We start from the raw sequence: 20649 nt of genomic DNA on the forward strand, positions 1-20649 counted from the left end.
AAAATATGTAGGCTATCCAGTCAGTAGGCCTACAGTTATGTATTTAAAAAAAAATCGGTATCGGTATCGGTTGATCTTGAGGAAAAAAATCGGTGATCGGTATCGGCCCCAAAAATCCAGATCGGAGCATCCCTAGTTGTAGCCATGTCCTGTTTTGAGCAGTTGGCGTTGCAGTGAAGGAGAAAATACTTTTTGGTGTGTTTACTATCCAATGATCAGCCGGTGCACTTGATTGAGCAGACTTTGTGCACCTGGTGGGTGGGGTTTGAACTCTGTGACCAATGAAGTGGTCCTCAAGATGCAAAGCCCATCCAACCGAAGCACTGGGACAGCTAAATCAAGTGCACCTGGAGAATTTAGGATATACTGGGGAACGCAGTGTCCATCACTGAGTCTCAGATCTTATGAGTCTCTGATGAATTACTGTAATTTGTCTTTCTGTTGACATTCTGTGTGAGTTCACTGTATTTAATGTTGCATATGTATATCATTGAGTTTCTTCTAAACCTCTCCCATCTGCATGGAGAACGATTTGCCTCCTAATTTCCTGTCGTGTGAATGGAAGCATTCTAATTTTAACACTGGAGTCTGATTTAATCTGCCGTTTGTGCCTATTTTCAAGGTTTGATGTTCTGTTTCCATTTTGTCATGCACGCATTCAAGTACACTTGGACGGTGTCGTTGTCTTGGTTTAGCTGTTACACTGTAGCCCACTGAAATACTACCGAACCTTTTGATCCATGAAGCTTCTGATAGTTGGTTCTTTAATGTTGGTTCAAACCTGGAAATGATCCCTTGTAGATTCACTAAGGAAGTCCACTGTACAGTACAACCGCATCCTGTTGGTAAAGTGTGCATTTTAGAGAAGGTAGAATGTTTGTTAGGCTGTCACTCCTTCTGTAAAGGCTTGAGTCTCTCTATATCACATTCCAAATGAGGCATCTTCCATACAACTTTGTAAATATCAATAATGTTGAATAATAACCTCTACTATGTACGTCTGCTATGAGCAACAGAATAGAGAACATTATTGAACATATGTATTTAATGGGCAATAAAGTTATTTCTCTTGGGGTTTCAAACATGTTTCTTGTATTATTTATAGGTTATGGATTCTAGACAGTACTATGCAACAGCAGACTTTAATTTCAACACAAACACCATACAGTAGGTTATGGTATGACGCAACCCCAAATGAATGTGCACAGAACCCAATTGGGATAATAAAATGGTGCACATCTTTTCATTCATTTGGATTTAGGCAATAATCTACATTAGACTGCATGCTGTATTAGGTGTTAAAACATCTGACAAACTTTATGGACTACCCCTTTAAGAGTAAAAACATTACATTTGCCATTTTGCACCACACAACACACTACACAGACAGAATGACAAGACACATTCAAAAACTTTATTGAAACCTGAAAAACAAAACAGACAGTAAAAAAGTGAACATACAGTTTAGTAAGCAACACGAAAGCCATCTATTGTTACTAGCAAAGTCATATTAGAGCGATAAAACGAACCAGACATGAATAAGGACCACAGAGCATTTAAGCAGAACCTTAGATAAATGCACACAAGGAGGAAACCAGCACATGAATGTGTGACAGGTTTAGCAAGGTTTTCAACAGGCAATTGACACAGTATACCTCCAAGATCGTATTATAAAAATCAAATCAGGTGTTCAACTACTAATGGAATACACATTCCCACAAGCTATTAACACAGTTAGGCTTAATGTAAAAAAGAAAGAAAAAGTAAACTAGAAGCTCATAAATGTGCATGAAAGAAAACAATTCAATCTCTTTTTTAGCAAGTTAGGAAAAACAATCTGGAAAAATAAATCTTCACTTTGTTGCCATATATGTTGTGAAGATCTGCCAATCTATCCATATTTCTCAATAGAGGTACTTTGTGAATTTATTTTCTAAGATACAATGAGCAGGAAATGAGCATGTATTTACAAAACCTACTTTAACTAAAGTGGTGAGGCTACATCCGCATACAAAACAAACTAGAATGAGCTGAGAGGAACCACACAAAGTAATAATACCACCTACCTTTGATACACCTAAAGGCAAAATAACAGACACTTTAACAGGGTATATACAGGAATCTTGAGGTTCATTTCAATACCTTTCTAAGACTTTTTAAAGACCTTGTCAATATTGTTCCAGACCTCACCGCCACTTGGAGCTGTAACCGTTGACATCAGTGACACCTTTAACTTAACAGGTTTAGTTAGAAATAGACTAGACCACTATCATACAACACCATTTCCGGTTCATCTTTGTTTTTTGAATGAAACTAATAAATTCACGAACTTTTACTAAAAGTTTTTAGGACTCAAACTCTTTGGACAGAGTCTAATTCAGAAAAATACCTACAAAATTCAAGACCTCATAAAATCGTGATAAGACTTTTTAATACTTATTAAGGGTCTTGATTTTCCCAAAAATGATTTATCAATTTTTAATACTTTTCAAGACACCGCGGATACCCTGTTTAAATACACTGTAGCAGCCCATTCCCAATAATAGGCTCACAATACTACCCTAAGAAAGCAGGTTTGTACAATAACAAAAAACAACAACCCTTTGTCAAGTTTAATGACAATCATATGATGACAAAAAGGGTAGTAGCAAGAACAGAACAATTTGATGAACCATTTCATGTTCTCTATTTGAAAACAAACAGGACTTTTATAATGAACTTTAATTAGTAGTAGTTGCTTAGAAACAAAAAAGTTCAAAGCACTGAGGACTAACTGCTTGTTAGCCAGGCAAACTCATGACTGGAATGTTGATGAAGGACATCAAATTCGGTGACTTGTCTACCAAATACCTTTGGATTAGTCATATAAATTCTTCAGCAAAATAATCCCCAAAAATAACAAAATCCCCAAATCTGACTACAGCTAAATCCTCACAACACTGAATGGTTTGGATGGAAAGACTTTTCGTACTGATATTTGGAAGTGTACAGAGTGTGTGTGTGTGTGTGTGTGTGTGTGTGTGTGTAATAGGGAGGAAAAGGGATGAGGGGGAGGAGGAGGGGCTATGTAGGTCCTTTTACTTCCTCTGTGAGGAGGGAGCGGGAGGCGTCGGGGCTGTGAACTGGAAGGGTGCGTGGCCCATCAGCCCCATCATGGGCTTGGCAGGAGTGAACTGCTTGGACACAGGAGTGAACTGCTTGGACATGAGAGGCTGGGGCCCGGATGATGGAGGAGGAGCAGGCTGACTCTGAGCTCCCCCACTGCCCGCCGACTGGGTGCTGCTCCTGGAGCTGTACTGGCTGCTGCTGTAGGAGGAGCTGGAGTTGGAGCTGGAGCCGTAGCTACGCCCGTCCCTGCTGCTCCTGTCCCTGTAGGAGGAGGAAGAAGAGGAGGAGGAGGACCTGTCTCCGTTGCGGCTGCTGCCCGCGCCACCTCGGTTGTCGCGGCTGAAGCTACTGCTGCTGCTGCTGTTGCTCCCGGTGCTGCCCCCGGCCCCGCCTCCCCGGCTGTCCTTGCCGCCGCCCCCGCCGACCGTGCGCATGCGCCGCTCGCACTCGTCCTTGTACATCATGTTGGGGTTGTCGGAGTTGGAGCCGTTGGAGCCGTTGCCACGGAAACGTGACCTGCCTCCTCCTGGAGATAAGGGGGAGTGTGAAGCCTTGGTTATGAAGTACCTGTGTACACGCCTGGGCTTCACATTGAAAGACATAGCTTAGTCTGGAGTTAATGCCAGAGTATCTTCAAGTTTAAGGTATCACATGCTAACCTACAAGCTCTGAGACACATTTTCAAAAACAACAACAACAACAACTGTAAATCACATCAAACGCCAACATTTTTCTCTAAAATCCCCTCTCTGCCCTCACCTCCTCCACCTCCTCCACCTCCCCCACGGCCCGAGTCGACCAGCTGCAGCAGTTTGGGGTTGATGGCCTGCCGTGCTTCCTCCAGCACACGGATCAGCTCTCGGGCCTGCCGCAGGTTCCCCGGGGTGAAGAAGGTGTAGGCGGTGCCCTTGTTGGTGCTGCGGGCCGTGCGGCCGATACGATGGATGTAGTCCTCGGAGGAGTTGGGGTAGTCATAGTTGATGACAAACTTGACGTCCTCCACATCTTTGGGTTGGGAATGAAGAGGGAGGTTGAGGGGAGCGGGGTGTTAATTAATAGGGAGAAAGAAGAGAGAAAAGACAAGTTAGCAAAATCAGTATTGACGATATAAACCACAGCAATGACTATGTCATCTGTGGTAGGTTTAGAGAGGGGAATGAGAGTTCACTTGATCCTCTTTAGAGGAGAAATGTGCTTTGCACTCGAGAGAGGAGGATGAAATACACTTGGGACAGACAATACCTGCAGTACACCCATCATCTAGCATTGAGATGTTAAGATCTCCACTTACCAGTCTACTGAAGACTGAGCTATAGAATTTGAGCATAGCGCAGAGAAAATTAAGTCTTACTTACCATACTATAACTACAATAATATCAATATCATTGGTTAACCAGATACATTCCTTAAAAGTTGTGAGTGCTCACTACCAAATACCAAGCATTGGATTCCAATCTGGCTTTCCCAAAGCTATTGGTCAAACACAGAATCAATCCACCCATACTTCTTCACCAAAATGTTACTATATATAACAGCATGTTACTATATATAACATATGTAACAGCCATTTCATTGCCAGACTGAAAGAAACTGCAAAAAAAAGTAGTATTCAAGGTATCAACAGGGGTATCAACCTGGCCAAAGAGCTGATGAGGTGTTAGCTAGCCCTAAAATCAAAAAGGGCTTTGAATCTCCCCTTTATGAGGGTATGAAACTCTAGGTAGAGAAAGGAAAGGATACTTCAGCATCCATTGACAAAAAAAGGTGTGGGCCAGGCCCATGTTGGGGAGAGGGATAATGACCGCTTTTTAAGGGGACTGCTGATGGGGGGGGGGGGGGGTTGAAGGGTTTGAAACAAACTGATTATGTTGTTTTTGAAAGGGTCGAATTTAGTTTGAATCAAGAAAAAAAAAAAGGTCTGTTTCTCATTACAGTTGACGTAGGGCTCTGAAAACACTGCTGTGGGTCATAAAAGAGTCTCCTTTTTCTGTTACGGATCGATGAGGTGGAAACGGGGGGAATGGGGAAGGTTGGAGGGGAGGGTGGTGAGGTACTTACCCTGTATTAGAGACGACTTACAAGGTTATCTCCCTCTGTCCCCCCCTCTCTCCCTGACCAGTCCTGGGAGGTCTGTAGGGGTGGGTAGGAGAGTGCGGAGGACAAACACGGGTCCTTCTTCCCCCTCACCACTCCACACATCCCTCCCAACGCTGGACACCGTACTCTTATTCTCCACGGCTCCCTGCTCTCTGTCAGGCCTGAGAGGCTGATGTCATGCTGTTCCTTGGGGTGGGGTGGGGGAGGTGGGCTAAGTGGGCAACTGTACTATTGGATACCTTAATGTGATCTCTGGTGGGGTGGGCGGGGGGGGGGGTCTAGACGTTGAATTAGATAACTATCCTACCAGGAGCGGAAGACTTCATTGACGAATACATCTAGGGCAAGGGGGGGGGGGTACTTTTGGGGTTGTTGAGATTTCCCATTGTGTTATTGAAGGTCTTTGGTGGAAACCTTTTCAGAGGAGACAAATGGAGAAGGGACCCAGGGAAGCTTGTATTCCAACTGCCCTCCCCGGGTCCTTCCCAGAGACTGGCAGCGTGTCCATGAGCCCAGGGGTTCAAGTGCAGTAACAAGAAACAGACACTGGGGCTGCGACGTGGAGCTTTTGGGGGGGCGGGGGGCGGGGGCGGACAGGCTACTCAACCTAGGGGCCTTGCAAGGGAACATGAGCATTGATAGAAAGGGGAGGGGGGAGGGGAGATACGGGTCCTGACTGGGATTTGCTGAGTGAGAGTTGAATATTTCCATCTTTTCTGATTAACCAGAAAAGAAGAAGTCTGTCTGGGTTGCATGTTGCTCAAAAAAGAAAGAGGTGTTTAATACACAGAGTAGAGATGAAAGCATGAGGTATTGGGGGAAGGAGGCCACGGTTCCACATGACTGGGAGCAAAGGCAGGTGGAAAGGGGTCAGGTAAGAGTAAGTCTCTAAAGAGAACTATGATTGGGAGGAATGGACAGAAAGTGTTAGAAAGAGTGAGCAGGTTTGAGTGGGAGGTAGAGGGACGAGGAGGGGGAGGATGAGAGAGAGAATGTGTTGGAGGATAATAAGCGGGAAGTAGAGAGAGAAGAGAGAGAGAGAGAAGAGGGGAGGGAGAGAGAGAGAGAAAGAGAGAGAGAGAGAGAGGCTCCTTCAGGCCAGGACTCCTGCCAGCCAGGACCAGACATGACGCCCGCAGAGGGAGAGGCCAGCACAGCCAGCGGTGGGGTTGGGGGGGTGGCAGAGGCTGCCACCGGTGGCTGCAGGGGCAGTTCAGAGGGGAGCCTCCAGCAGAGCGGTCCATGCCCGGCCTGCCTTTCCGGCTGACTTTCTGTTGTCTTCTTGTAACGCACCACTTTATCTGTTGTTTAATTACTATGTGCTGAAATCTAAGGTTAGAATGACATATTGAGAAAATTGCGTGAGGTCATCTCATTGTGGTAAAAAAAATCGAATGACCTTCAAAGCAGCCATAACGTATGTGTTGTGTGGAAAAGCTCTAGTGCTGTGTCACTGGGGCATCATATTGGCTAATGGCAAGGGGAGAAAAGCTAAACAACAATAATAAAAGTCTCTCTGTAACGTTACTGCTTGGCAATAAGTAACTATGTGTGTGTTGGATTAAACAAAACTTCTGAAACTACTGAAGTGTGGTGCGTTACTGTCACAGGCCGATGGCATTCGGTAGCTCAAGGGAGGCCGCCCCCCTCCATGCCTCCCTCTCGGCCCTCTCAGCTGACCGCCCCGCCCCACCCCGTTTTCAAATTTGGAATCCCAGCAGCACCCCTCCTCCGCCCCCCCTGTTGCCCAGGCAGTCAGCCTCCTGGAAAGGGGGTAGAGTTTTTTTGAGGGCTCTGTTCTGGGTTTTTCGGAGAGATGGCTGTTTCTGGGATTGATTAATCAGGCCGTCTCTCTCTCTCCCCTGTGATTCTCTCCGCAAACTCAGGCTTCGATTAGTCATGCCTAGGTCCGGCTGCAGGCTCCCGTGGGCCTGTGCGCTTCTAGTGCCGGAAGAGAGACTTGGAAACAAAACAAAAACAAAATGAAAGAAAATAAATGAAACACAAAAACAAAACAAAAATTAGGTTAAAAAAATCGATTGTCATCTTGTCAGGGGCTGCATCACCATCCGTCACCCTTACGCTTTAGTCAGTCATACTTAACACTGACAACATCTAGCTCAATCCATCTCTATGCACTCAATGGTCGGATTCTTCGCGCCAATATCAAATGACACTTCAATGTGATTCGGCCTTCCTCAAAAGGAAAATCAATCTGAGGAGTACTGGTGTTAACAAGAAAGCCAAACTTCCGACTGATCTAAAAATGTATCACTAAATCGCCAAAAATCTGTTTCATTTGTGTGTCATTGAAACTATTCCATCATTTAAAATGATACCACAAATCTATTGAGCTCTAACATGCAGTGTGTACTACTCATCATAACCTCTGTCTGTCTGACAGTGAAGGTGTTTGTGTTCATGCTGAAGGACCGTGCGATCAGGCGGAGCACATAGGACGTACCCAGCCCACGCGAGGCCACATCAGTAGCAATGAGGATGGGAGCCTTGCCGTTACGGAACTCTAGAACACAAGGGGAAACGGGTTTCAAGTTCAAGAGTCTTGTTACGTCACAAGTGTAAGGCAGTAAGATTCTTAGGCTTTGATTCCTGACATTGCAGCACAAGACAATAAGGCAATAGGCATAATACAAGATAATGAAAAGTGACAATAGTGACAATAGTACAGATCAATGAGAAGTCATGGTAAGGTCACAAGCTAAATGGCCTGAATAATGGTTCAGCTGACAATCAAAAACTGGCCTTCAATGTATCTATATCCTTACCTGTCAGCACCCAGTCTCTCTCCGGCTGGCTCTTGTCACCATGGATACACATCGCTGGCCACCTGAGAAACAAAACAACCAGTCAGCTTGGTGCTGTGAGTTTGGACGAGGGAGTGGATCTTGGGTTTAGTGTAATCGATGAGTTCATACCAATCAAACATGTTCAGGATTTGATTTCAAATGACATATATAACGCATGACATAACAACATTTGTTTGCGTGTGTACCGGTATTAATTTCCCTTGCTCACCCGTCTCGTCTCATCCTGCGGGTCAGGTCATCGCAGCGCTTCTTGGTCTCCACAAAGATGATGGTCTTGTTCTCCTTCTCAGCCATGATCTCCTCCATCAACTGGAGCAGTCTGGAAAGACGGTGAGAATGAGAGCAGTCAGGGATTCAGGGTTCCTACAAGTTTCAACAAGTCAAATTTACTACCTTTTTAGACCTTTTTTAGACCTCTTTGAATAGAATTTTAGACCTATTTGCGACACCATATGATAGCTTTTTGTCATCCTCGAGGTGATGAAATTAGGGATTTCACTGCCATACAGACAAAAAAGGAAGCGAATTGGATTTTTTTTTTGGTTCCAGCTTGATTAATTTCTGCATAAATTGATGTGGTCGGACTGATTTCCTTGCAGGATCTAATTTTTAAGACCTAACACCTAATTTTTAGACCGAACAACTGACATTTTGGGCCTTATAAATGGGATTGCTGGATTTTAGACTTTAATGCTTTTTAAGACCAGCGCGGGAACCTTGGGATTACTAAACACATTGTCATCATACGAAATACACATGTTTGTGTCTTATTCATCAAATCATAAAGGGTTGGTTTGATTTCCTCAGGGGAAAGCCCCAATTTGAGACCCCAAGTTTGGGAACTGCTGGCTGACCATCCTACCACTATCATAACAATGTAATACTGATGCAACACAATACTGATGAAAACATGTACAAGTCATAATGTACATTATAATTCCATAACGGACATCCCATCACCATTGTCAAATCATGTCAATCACTCAACAGAACCACTACCAAAAACCACATCAACTCAGGTGACTGATAGAGCATCATCAGAGTTAGAGACCCACTCCCTCTATTCACTAACGCCGCTAATGTTTTAGTGAAGAAGAGCGAGCAGACGCGGTTACGACTCACTTGTTGTCCTTCTCGTTCTCCATGCACACGTCCACAATCTGCAGGATGTTGTGGTTGGCACTGAGCTCCAGGGCGCCCACGTTGATCTGGACCGAGTCCCTGAGGAAGTCCTCCGCCAGCTGACGCACGTCCTTGGGCCAGGTGGCGCTCCACATCAGGGTCTGTCTGTCCGGCTGGGGAGCGGGGAGGGAGGGGGGCATGAGAAACTGACTGTACACATGCAGTGATACTGGCATCTACTGCTGCTGGTTGAAGGTAATACCGAGGGGATAGTTAGTTGGACTGGTAATCAGAAGTTCATATACCACTTGGAAACACCCCCCACTAGTGTGCCCTTGAGTAAGGCACTTAGCCCTAAATTACTCCAGGGAGACTGTCCCTGTAATCTCTATAAGTCGCTTTGGATAGTCTGCTAAATGGTAAAAATGTAAAACATTTTGCTGTGGTTGTTGTACATTCTAGCCGCAGTTTGAGAGGTTCTACAGTGGTTACATCTTGGCAGGCCCACAGTAGCCTAGAATATTGCTACATGATTAAGAAAAGTAAAGCTTTACATGGCTAAACCAGCAGTTAAGGGAATAAAAACAAAAAGCTGAAAAAGGCAGGAATAACAGCAGCCAGGTGACCAGGTCCTCATGTATAGATCCCTGCTCACCCTGATCTGGTCCACAATCTTGCGGATTTGCGGCTCAAAGCCCATGTCCAGCATACGGTCAGCCTCGTCCAGCACCAGGTAGGTGCAGCGCCGCAGGTTGGTCTTCCCTGCCTCGAGGAAGTCAATGAGACGACCAGGGGTGGCAATACAGATCTCCACTCCTAGGGTGGAGAGAGAGAGAGAGAGAGAGAGAGAGAGAGAGAGAGAGAGAGAGAGAGAGAGAGAGAGAGAGAGAGAGAGAGAGGGGGGGGGGGCAGAAACACAGAGGGAGGGAGGGAAAGGGTGAAGAGGGAGAAAGAAAGAAAGAAAGAAAGAAAGAAAGAAAGAGGGGGGAGAAATAGAGTGGGTTTCTCTAATGGGGCTCTAAGCTTGAAATGAAGTAATGGAGTGAGCGTAACGAGTCTGTTTCCCTGGGAAAGGCCCAGTGGAGTCTCCTTACCTCTCTCCAGGTCCCGGAGTTGGGGTCCCTTGGGCGCGCCCCCGTACACACAGGTGCTCTTGATGCGTGATAACTTTCCGTATTCATGTGCCACCTGCTGCACCTGCTGGGCCAGCTCACGTGTCGGGGCCAGAACCAGACACTGCAGCACAGAGACAAGGAACCAAACTGTCATGAGGCTAAAACATTTTTGTGTGTGAAGGAAATATCCTGCAGGGTTCTCCCAAGGAATTTTGAACAGTGTGACACAGGACTGTATTATCAAAAACCCAAATTCACAAAAAATGCTAATAATCAAAGACAGTAACTCTACCGTTTGCCTTCAAATGTTAACATAGTGGTGCTTCCAAGTTCACAGCATGACACAGTGCCAGCCTTACATTCTTTTGGAGAGAACCCTGTCCTGTAAATGGTCCATATGATGCAGGCAGTTAATATTGATTGTTTTACTTACGATGGGACCGTCTCCTCTCTCTAGGTAGGGCTGGTGGTTAATATGCACAATAGAAGGCAGGAGATACTGTGGGATGAAATGAGATGGGGAGTAGTCATACACAGGGTTCCCACACCTTCTGAAACATCACATTCAAGCACCTTTCAAGGACTTTCAAGACTCAATTCCCTCAAATTCAAGGACCCAACACGGCATAGTTTGAGACAGATCTAGATGATCATTTATATAATAGGAACTATCCGCTCACAGACAACAATTAAAAAGAGAGGCTTGAATGTGTGAACACTAGATGGTCTCTTGCCTTCTCTACCACAGCACAGCAAAACAATATATTGTGAAATATGTGTAAAGTTAAGGAATACAGAGACTGACTTTACTAGTTGACGAGCTAAGTAAAACATTTTTGAACATATATTATTTTTTTGGAGAGAGAGAGAGAGAGAGAGAGAGAGAGAGAGAGAGAGAGAGAGAGAGAGAGAGAGGGGAATTCAAGCACTTTCAATGACCCATGTGTATTTTCAAAAAAAATTCTGACTTTTTTTCTCAAATTCACAAACTTTCAAGGATTTCAAGGACCTGTGGGAACCCTACATACACTACAACAAGCAGGAAGGATTTAGTATACAGGAGGACTAGAGAATACAGCTGAGGACAATATGGCAGTTGTGCCTGTAAATTACAATGACGTGCATAAGTTAAAGTCGGTGTACTTATTTTCCATTCTTTGACTGTGCAGACAAACTGGAAATGTATTTCCACTGCTGTGATCTTTCTTTACACCACTGATTTTAGTTCACTCATTTCAGTGAATTTAATCAATGAATTTGTGTTTTTCACCATGCAATGTTCTTCTGCAGCAGCAAGTCTCTCACCGCTAGTTCTAGTCCTCCAAGCTCTTTCTCCTGGTGGAAGGACTTGCTATCTTTCCTCTAAAATATTCTATAAGAGGTTCAATTGATACATTTCACCTCATATGGGACCCTATCCTATCCTACACTGAGACCTTGACCTTTCCCGACTCTGTAGAATGTTTTTGATTTTGTTTGTATGTCCTTACATTTTGTAAGTATTTTCTATAGAGTAATACAGTAAACTGTATGTACCTTTTTACTTTTTATAAATGCTGTCTTCATAATTGATGCTCTCCAAAAAAAACAATAAACAAAGTTTAAAAAATGAAAATAAGTCTCTCACCGCTAAGGTTTTCCCAGAGCCAGTCTGCGCGATGCCAACCATGTCCCTCCCACTCAGAGCCAGAGGGAAGCCCTGTGCCTGGATAGCTGTGGGCTCCTTGAAGTTCTGCTGCGACAGCACGTCCATCACATACTCTGGGTGAGGGGAATAGAAACATATTGATTAGCATCTTAGTGTTATCCTCTGTGCCCGTTGATAGTTGAGTAGATTTTTTTTTTACATTGAAATTGTAAACCATGGTAATTGTCTGGACACCAGACTATACCTGTGGTGTGGGTGTGTGTTATCTTTATGTACTTAAGCCTTGGTAAAAAAAAAAAAAAAAAAGCAACTTCTACAGTATTGTTTTCTCAGCTGTTCTGTGTCTATATATTGCCCTGTTGCTTGCAGTGTGTGTGTGTGTGTGTGTGTGTGTGTGTGTGTGTGTGTGTGTGTGTGTGTGTGTGTGTGTGTGTGTGTGTGTGTGTGTGTGTGTGTGTGTGTGTGTGTGTGTGTTGCACTTACGGGGGAAATGGGCCTGGGAAAAACTAGTGACAGGTTTAGGACAGCCAGTACCCCTGATAGTGATCTCCTTCTTCCTGCGAAACTCCTCCAAGTCATACTGAAATACAGAAAAACAAATCATTTGGACTGGATGTCAAGCTCTTTAAAGTGTGGGTGAGAACTGAGAAGTAGCTGAGACAACCAATACGACCTGATTATATCAATACATAACGATGGATAAATGAGGCACATCTTTAGACCCCAAATACAAATGGTTCCCCAATAAGCATTAAGCCCCTTGGGACAACTGACCTAGACCTAATCAGATCAGGTTGTGAAGTAGGCTAATATGGCTGTGGAGTTTGTGAGGGACCAGGGATAAATGGAGAATGGTTACCTGGCTTAAGCGCTGCAAATCTGGGTGTTCATTATAGAAGTTCTTCTCGAACTTGGGAAGCTCGTCCAGATCCCATTTCTTCTTGCGCAGACGTTCCCCGGGGTTCCCAAACTTTTTGTTGGGGGGGCCTCCTCTGCTGGACCCAAAACGAGGACTCCTGAGAAAATAGTGGGATGTTGTGTTTTTGTGACTTTGTAGCCTATACGATGGAGATTGTCTTTGGACTAATAATAGTCTAATGGATGCTAGCGATCTGTTATTTCACTTACCCCCTGTCGCGACCACGGTCTCTGTCCCTGTCCCCGTATGACGAACCACCTCTCATTTTAAGGAAGACTAGCAGGCGACTTCAATTAGTACAAATAATGTTTTCTCCGTTGAATATGGTGCTTTTGAAGGGCAAGCCTAGAAATATTTGCGTGCAAAAATCTGCTAAAAAGCAAGAAGAGGCCCTTCTTCTTCGTGAAAATCTCCCAGCTTTAAGAAACGAACACTTTAACGTGTGGCTATATTACGTTTCACAAAGCGTTGTATATTCGACAGATTAACGAGTAATCCAAATGATATATGATTAGTCCAAAACTTCCAAGGTAAAAACGTGATAAAGTTGGCTTCACAACTAACTAGCTGTAGTGTTGTTGTTGTGGTCGCCAGGATTTGTCGAGATATCAGTTCTGCGCATGCGCTAAAGACATTTAAAGGGCGGCTCGATTTCTCGTCGCTTCATGCAAACTGTGAATCGGGTCGTAACCTTTGAAAACATGTCATATAATGCATGGATTTGCGTGACTTGATCCATTGGTTAGTTATGCAAATAATTGTATTTCTTATATTGTAAAATTGTCCTTTGTCAATCCAAAAATGTAAATAAATCATTTTTTTCACAGGCCATTTCACAACATTCATACAATTCATCATGTAGGCCTAATTTCTTCTTTTAGATTTAGAAGGAGAAAGTCAGTCACCATCAAGGTGTTTGGTGTCCTGTCTCTTAATTTTATAATACCTGACATTCTAAGGCCTTAATGGTTGTCAACTATCCTTACTGTCTTCTTACATTGAGTACCTCTTCTGTATGTCTTTGTTGAACAACTTGTGTAGTTTTAAAGTGTGGGGGACTAGACAAACAGAAACATACGTCCATGTCTGTTGATTTCATAAGACTGAATATTGAGAATGTAAAACTTAAAAAGAGAAAGTTATGTGCATGCATACACAAAAGGACGTCAATACCTTTCAATAAGGGTTATTCTTAAGGCTTACACCACAAAGACAAAAGATCGCAAATATATATATACTATAAAAAAATACCAATATAAAAATACAAAAGAACAGTAAGACATAAAATAATAACAATATTGAGTAACAGCAACAAAAGCTGTTTTTATTTCCTTTCAGGACCGCTGTCCATGCCCAAATGATTTTCCCAAAGGTATCATTGAATTTCATGCAAATTCATGTGGTGCCTGCCAGGTATGGCTCACTTTACCCTAATTCAAACTTTGAGATTCATGTCACTGTATTTCAATTAGCCTCTAACTTATTATTATTATTCATTTGCATAACTTATTATGCAAATGAATGGAAATGCATTGCAGAAGACAATGTACTGTATCTAACTTATTAACACTTGTTTAAAAAAGAGGGCAGGTGGATGTGGTTTGACGGGTCCAAGGTGGTCTTCACCAACTGGAGTGCAAATCAACCAGATAATTCCCAAGGAGCTGAACACTGTGTGCACACACATGCTGGCTCTGAGAAGAATTGGAATGATTTGTTGTGTTCCAATACTCTGCATTTTGTCTGTGCCACGCATCTCCTCTAGGCCTCCATAGAGGAGTCTGTGTCTGAACCTGGTTTTTGGTAAAGTCATGCTGCTTTAGTGATTTCACCTTGGTTTTCAATAATAAAGAATCCTCTTATTGTAAGAATAAAAGATAAAATAAAAATGTAGTATTTGTGTTTCGTATATTATTTTTTTTGCAAACATAACATGTCTTGCAATACAATGTATATAATGCCTTGATCACCTAAAATCAGTTGATCACTGTAAAAGGATACAGTTTGTACCACAATGAGCTTTGTAAGTATTTTCGTTATAATTTTCATTATAATTTGTTGATCATGTACAGTACCAGTCAAAAGTTTGGATACACTTCCCCATTGTTTGTAGATATTAAAACTATAAAGTATAGGCTAGATAGTATGGGTTAGGGTAAGGGAAGTGGCATATCTTGTGCACTCATTTCCAAGAAAAGAATAATCACCGTTTTGACAGTGAACTGGTTTCCTTCAATGGATTACAGGAAAACATTAGACACAGCAAATCGACCTATTAGCAGACTACATCACTGAAGTCCTAACTCCAACCAGACTACTCATCTTTCAGTTGTTATTAACACAAGTATAGACAATAGAATTTCACCTCTGTTTCAGTTTGGCACCACTATTTCAGTATACCCATCACTTTGGATTGCCTTGATGATGACAAATCTCCCTCTCTCTCTCTGTCTTTAAAAAAATTAAAACGTTCTTCTTCTATCACGACGACTGCCAGTGGCCGCTGCCCTGAGCTAGATTACTCTTCCTGCTACGACTGGTGGATTGACGATTCACTTGATTCACTTAGTCAAATGTATTGATTGTAAAGTGGCTTTGGAATAAGGCGTCAGCAGTGTTTATTACTGTAATCATAGTTATGGTGCACCCAATATCAAATAAAAAACCTATTTTGTTTGTGTAAAAAACCTCTATTATCTCTCTCTCGGCTCAACTTGGCAGAACATTGATGTGAATACTGCCATATGGAACTACCAGAAATACGTGGCACAGCCACTGCCTTTACTGTGAGATGATGGTCAACATGCCTATAAATGATCTACCAATGCCAATGAGCATTGTCTCACTAGGATAAGATTGGGGTTCTGAGATGAACCAATGGCCAACGTACCAGCCCGTTCCCGCCTTCTTTCAACAACATAAAAGTTCAGGACCTACCAGGGCCTCACACAGCAGCCCCCAAGACCCTTCTTCTGCTCACCTCAGTGATTGACAGAGAAACTAAACCTAGTCTTCACCATGTCAGTGTTCCTCTGTTTCCTTGGTCTCAGCCTGGCTTTAGCTGCTGTACACTGCACTCCTGAGCCTGGCCAGAAGGGGGAGCTATACCAGGGCTCCTGCCCCATGTTTTGGTACAGCTTCAATAGCCGCTGCTACAAGTACGTTGCCACGTCACTGGACTGGGCCGATGCAGAATCATACTGTGTGAGTCAGGGGGCGAACCTGGCCTCTGTGCGCAGTCTGGCTGAACAGAACTTCATCAGAGACCTGATTAAGAGTCACGACCCAGCGGAGGGATGGGTCTGGATCGGCCTGTCTGACCTCCACAAAGAGGGCAGGTGGATGTGGTCTGACGGGTCTAAGGTGGTCTTCACCCACTGGAATGTGGGTCAACCAGACAATGGCGGAGCTGAACACTGTGTGCACACAAACTTTAACTCTGAGAAGAGATGGAATGATTGGTTGTGTTCCAAAACTCAGCATTTTGTCTGCGCCACGCGTAACATGTCTTGCAATACAATGTATACAATGCCTTGATCACCTAAAATCAGTTGATCACTGTAAAAGGATAAAGTTTGTACCACAATGAGCTTTGTAAGTATTTTCATTATAATTTTCATTATAATTTGTTGATCATGTACAGTACCAGTAAAATGTTTGGATACACTTCCACATTGTATGTAGATATTAAAACTATAAAGTATAGGCTAGATAGTATGGATGTATTCATTAGCTTAGCTGGAAAATGGCCATTAGATGGAGCTAGAGATGTATTACTTTGTTACTACATTATACATGTTGCCTCGGAGTAGCTTACAAAGGAATCACCAGTGTTCATCACCTGTTTGACAGTGGACTAGTTTCCTTCAATGGATTACAGGACAACATTAGACACACTATATGCCAAGCAGCTATAAAGTGAACACTAGTTATTTTAACTTTGAGATTATACAAATAACTATCTTGAGATAGCCTTGGGATTGCAGAGTGAAAATCAAGTTGTAAACAGTTATGGTCTAAGTAGCTTCAGTTTTGACCTAGAGACCATTACAGAGGTGTAAAAATGTTACATGTCTCTAGTGAACCTAATTCTCGACACTGTCTTGACTGGAAACACATAGAACTCGTAGAACTACCCTCTACCTCTGCCCTTTAATGAATACCCCCTTGGTTTTCAATAATAAATAAACATTCCCTTCTTAGTGAAAGAATAAACAGTCACAGTTTCTCCTGTTTTGAATCACATCATAATAAGAACAAGTCCATTGGCTGTAGGAAAGTCAAGGTTGTAAAACAATGTTTTTATGTTTTATACACCCACTCACACACATATACACACACACACACACACACACACACACACACACACCTGAGGAGACTGCACCCTGACACTGTGGTGCGGAGAGACACACACACACACACACACACACACACTGTACCCTGACACTGTGGTGAGGAGAGACACATACACACACACACACACACACACACACACACACACACACCTGAGGAGGCTGCACCCTGACACTGTGGTGAGACACACACACACACACACACACACACACACACACACACACTCACACACACCTGAGGAGGCTGTACCCAGAGACTGTGGTGAGGAGAGACACACACACACACATACACACACACACACACACACACACACACACTGTACCCAGACACTGTGGTGAGACGTACTCTTGGTACTTTGGTACTCGGTACCCTTGACTTCTAAACAACCCAGATGGGGTGGCTGTGTCTCAGGAGGTAGAGCCGGTAGAGTCTAATTATCGCAAGGTTGGCAGATCGGCGGTTCGAGCCCCGGCTGGCCACATGTCGAAGTGTCCTTGGGCAAGACACTAAACCCCAAATTGCTCCCAGTGAGCGGGCCGGCACCTTGCATGGTAGCTTGCCGCCATTGGGGTGTGAATGGGTGTGTGAATGGGTGAATGAGAGGCCGTTGTAAAGAGCTTTGGAATAAGGCATAGCTATATAAGTCAGTCTGTTTACCATCTACCAAACGGAGGGTTTCCAGACGTTACTCTTGGTACTGTGGTTCTCAGTACCTGGTAAAAGAAATACACAAGTTAAAACACATTGAACATGACAAGACAAAACAGAGCAGAGAACAAGAACAGTTACAAGCCAAGGAGAAATCAGACCAACAAACGAGGGTTCCCACGGGTCCTTGAAATACTTGAAAGTTTGTGAATTTGAGAAAAAGAAATCAAGGTCTTAAAAGTTTTTGAAAATAGACATGGGTCAGTGCTTGAATTCCCCTCTCTCTCTCTCTCTCTCTCTCTCTCTCTCTCTCTCTCTCTCTCTCTCTCTCTCTCTCTCTCTCTCTCTCTCTCTCTCTCTCTCTCTCTCTCTCTAAAGAAAATATATATGTAAAAAAATAAAAATAAAAATGTAGCTCCTCTTCTCTGTATTGCTTAACTTGACACATATTTCACAATATATAGTTTTGCTGTGCTGTGGTAGAGAAGGAAAGAGACCATCTAGTGTTCACACATTCAAGCCTCTCTTTTTAATTGTTGTCTGTGAGCGGATAGTTCCTATTATATAAATCCTCATCTAGATCTGTCTCAAACTATGCCGTGTTGGGTCCTTGAATTTGAGGGAATTGAGTCTTGAAAGTCCTTGAAAGGTGCTTGAATGTGATGTTTCAGAAGGTGTGGGAAGGAACCCTGAACAAACAATCAACAGCAGGCAAGCAGGAGACGGGTGCTGGTTTAGAAATCTAATGTTGAAGTTGTTGCGTGTCTCCCCCCCCCAGTTGGGGCGCCTGGTGGACCTGTGCAGACCCATCCATAAGAGGTACCAGCTGGCCATGACCAAGGTGTTCGGCCGCTACATGAACGCCATCGTGGTCGTCTGAGAAGGTGGCGCGGGAGTGCATCGCCTACGCCAAGGAGGAGAGGGCCGCACCCGAGACCTTCCTGCCTATAGACTACCTGAAGGTGAGGAGGGGGGGAGGGAGAGGAGGGGGAGAGGACAGGGCCAGGCCAGAGACCTTCCTGCCTATAGACTACCTGGAGGGGAGGAGGGGAGGGGGGGGGCGGGGGGGAGAGGGGGGAGAGGGAGAGAGGGAGGGAGAGTGACTACCTGAACGTGAGAGGGAGAGGGGGAGAGGGGGGGGAGGAGGGAGAGGAGGGAGAGGAGAGAGACTACCTGGACGTGAGAGGGGGGAGAGGGAGAGGGGGGGAGAGAGGAGAGGGAGAGAGGAGGGAGAGTGACTACCTGGAGGTGAGGAGGGGAGGGGGGGGGGGGGGAGAGGAGAGGGCCGCACCCGAGACCTTCCTGCCTATAGACTACCTGGAGGTGAGGAGGGGAGGGGGGGAGGGAGAGGGCCGCACCCGAGACCTTCCTGCCTATAGACTACCTGGAGGTGAGGAGGGGAGGGGGGGAGGGAGAGGAGGGGGAGAGGAGAGGGCCGCACCCGAGACCTTCCTGCCTATAGACTACCTGGAGGTGAGGAGGGGAGGGGAGGGGGGGGGGGGGGGGGGGGTGGGAGAGGGGGGAGGGGGGAGAGGGAGAGAGGAGGGAGAGTGACTACCTGGACGTGAGGAGGGAGGGGAGGGGGGGGGGGGAGAGAGAGAGGAGGGAGAGAGGAGGTAGAGGAGGGAGAGAGGAGGTAGAGAGGAGGTAGAGGAGGGAGAGAGGAGGGAGAGGAGGGAGAGAGGAGAGGTAGAGGAGGGGGAGAGGAGAGGGCCGCACCCGAGACCTTCCTGCCTATAGACTACCTGGAGGTGAGGGGGGGAGGGGGGGGGGGTGGGAGAGAGAGAGAGGAGAGGGCCAGGCCAGAGACCTTCCTGCCTATAGACTACCTGGAGGTGAGGAGGGGAGGGGAGGGGGGGGGGGGGAGAGGAGGGAGAGGAGGGAGAGAGGAGGGAGAGGAGGGAGAGAGGAGGTAGAGAGGAGGGAGAGAGGAGGGGAGAGGAGGGAGAGAGGAGGTAGAGGAGGGAGAGAGGAGGGTAGAGGAGCGTGACTACCTGGGGGGGGGGGGAGGGGGGAGAGAGGAGGGAGAGTGACTACCTGGACGTGAGGAGGGAGGGGAGGGGGGGGGAGAGGAGGGAGAGGAGGGAGAGAGGAGGGAGAGGAGGGAGAGAGGAGGTAGTAGAGAGGAGGGAGAGAGGAGGGAGAGGAGGGAGAGAGGAGGTAGAGGAGGGAGAGAGGAGGTAGAGGAGCGTGACTACCTGAACGTGAGAGGGGGGAGAGGGAGAGAGGGGGGAGAGGGAGAGGAGGGAGAGAGGAGGGAGAGGAGGGAGAGGAGAGAGACTACCTGGACGTCTAGTTCCGTCTCACACTACGCCGTGTTGGGTCCTTGAATTTGAGGGAATTGGGTCTTGAAAGTCGTTGAAAGGTGCTTGATGTGATGTTCCAGAAGGTGTGGGAAGGAACCCTGTGTATAAACGAAGCTTCACTCCCTCACCTGTGCAGGTGGTCCCCCTGAACGAGCGTCTGCGGGAGGTGGCGGGGGCCAAGATGCTGGTGGACGTGGTGCAGACGCCCCCCCCCCCTCAGGAGGGTGGTGCAGTTCGTCTGTGGCAACACCCTGGTGTGTGACACCATCAGAGAGGCCCGCAGCACTGCCTTCGACGGCCCGCAGAGACTCAAGGTGTGTGTGTGTGTGTGTCTGTGTGTGTGTGTGTGTGTGTCTGTGTGTGTGGGTGTGTCTGTGTGTGTGTCTGTGTGTGTGGGTGTCTGTGTGTGTGTGTGTGTCTGTGTGTGTCTGTGTGTGTCTGTGTGTGTGTGTGTCTGTGTGTGTGTGTGTGTGTCTGTGTGTGTGTCTGTGTCTGTGTGTGTGTG

At 45.4% G+C, this 20649-nt stretch overlaps 1 protein-coding gene across 1 annotated transcript; it reads right to left on the reverse strand.

Moving 5' to 3' along the window:
- Positions 1 to 1405: 1405 nt before the first annotated feature.
- LOC308151369 (putative ATP-dependent RNA helicase DDX17) lies at positions 1406 to 13348 on the reverse strand. The gene is made up of 13 exons (XM_080524229.1): positions 13047 to 13348; positions 12778 to 12934; positions 12402 to 12498; positions 11898 to 12031; positions 10704 to 10769; positions 10250 to 10391; positions 9811 to 9971; positions 9156 to 9328; positions 8242 to 8352; positions 7992 to 8053; positions 7670 to 7729; positions 3868 to 4113; positions 1406 to 3634 (listed from the first exon to the last, which is right to left on the reverse strand). The coding sequence occupies exons 1-13, from the start codon at positions 13100 to 13102 to the stop codon at positions 3078 to 3080; spliced, it is 2022 nt and encodes a 673-aa protein (XP_080380355.1). The 5' UTR covers positions 13103 to 13348; the 3' UTR covers positions 1406 to 3077.
- Positions 13349 to 20649: the final 7301 nt, after the last annotated feature.

Source organism: Nansenia antarctica, assembly GCF_963989245.1.
Source record: "Nansenia antarctica genome assembly, chromosome: 2".
In the NCBI taxonomy this organism is placed as follows: Eukaryota; Metazoa; Chordata; class Actinopteri; order Argentiniformes; family Microstomatidae; genus Nansenia; species Nansenia antarctica.

Bases quoted from the DNA above. Each gene is read 5' to 3' on its own strand.
- LOC308151369 (XM_080524229.1), bottom strand. From the start codon at position 13,102: ATGAGAGGTGGTTCGTCATACGGGGACAGGGACAGAGACCGTGGTCGC. The intron at 10,392-10,703 runs GTAAGTAAAACA...TCTGTGCTGCAG, and splicing joins AGAGAGGAGACGGTCCCATC to TGTCTGGTTCTGGCCCCGAC. The intron at 8,054-8,241 runs GTGAGCAAGGGA...TTTGTTTCTCAG, and splicing joins CGCAGGATGAGACGAGACGG to GTGGCCAGCGATGTGTATCC.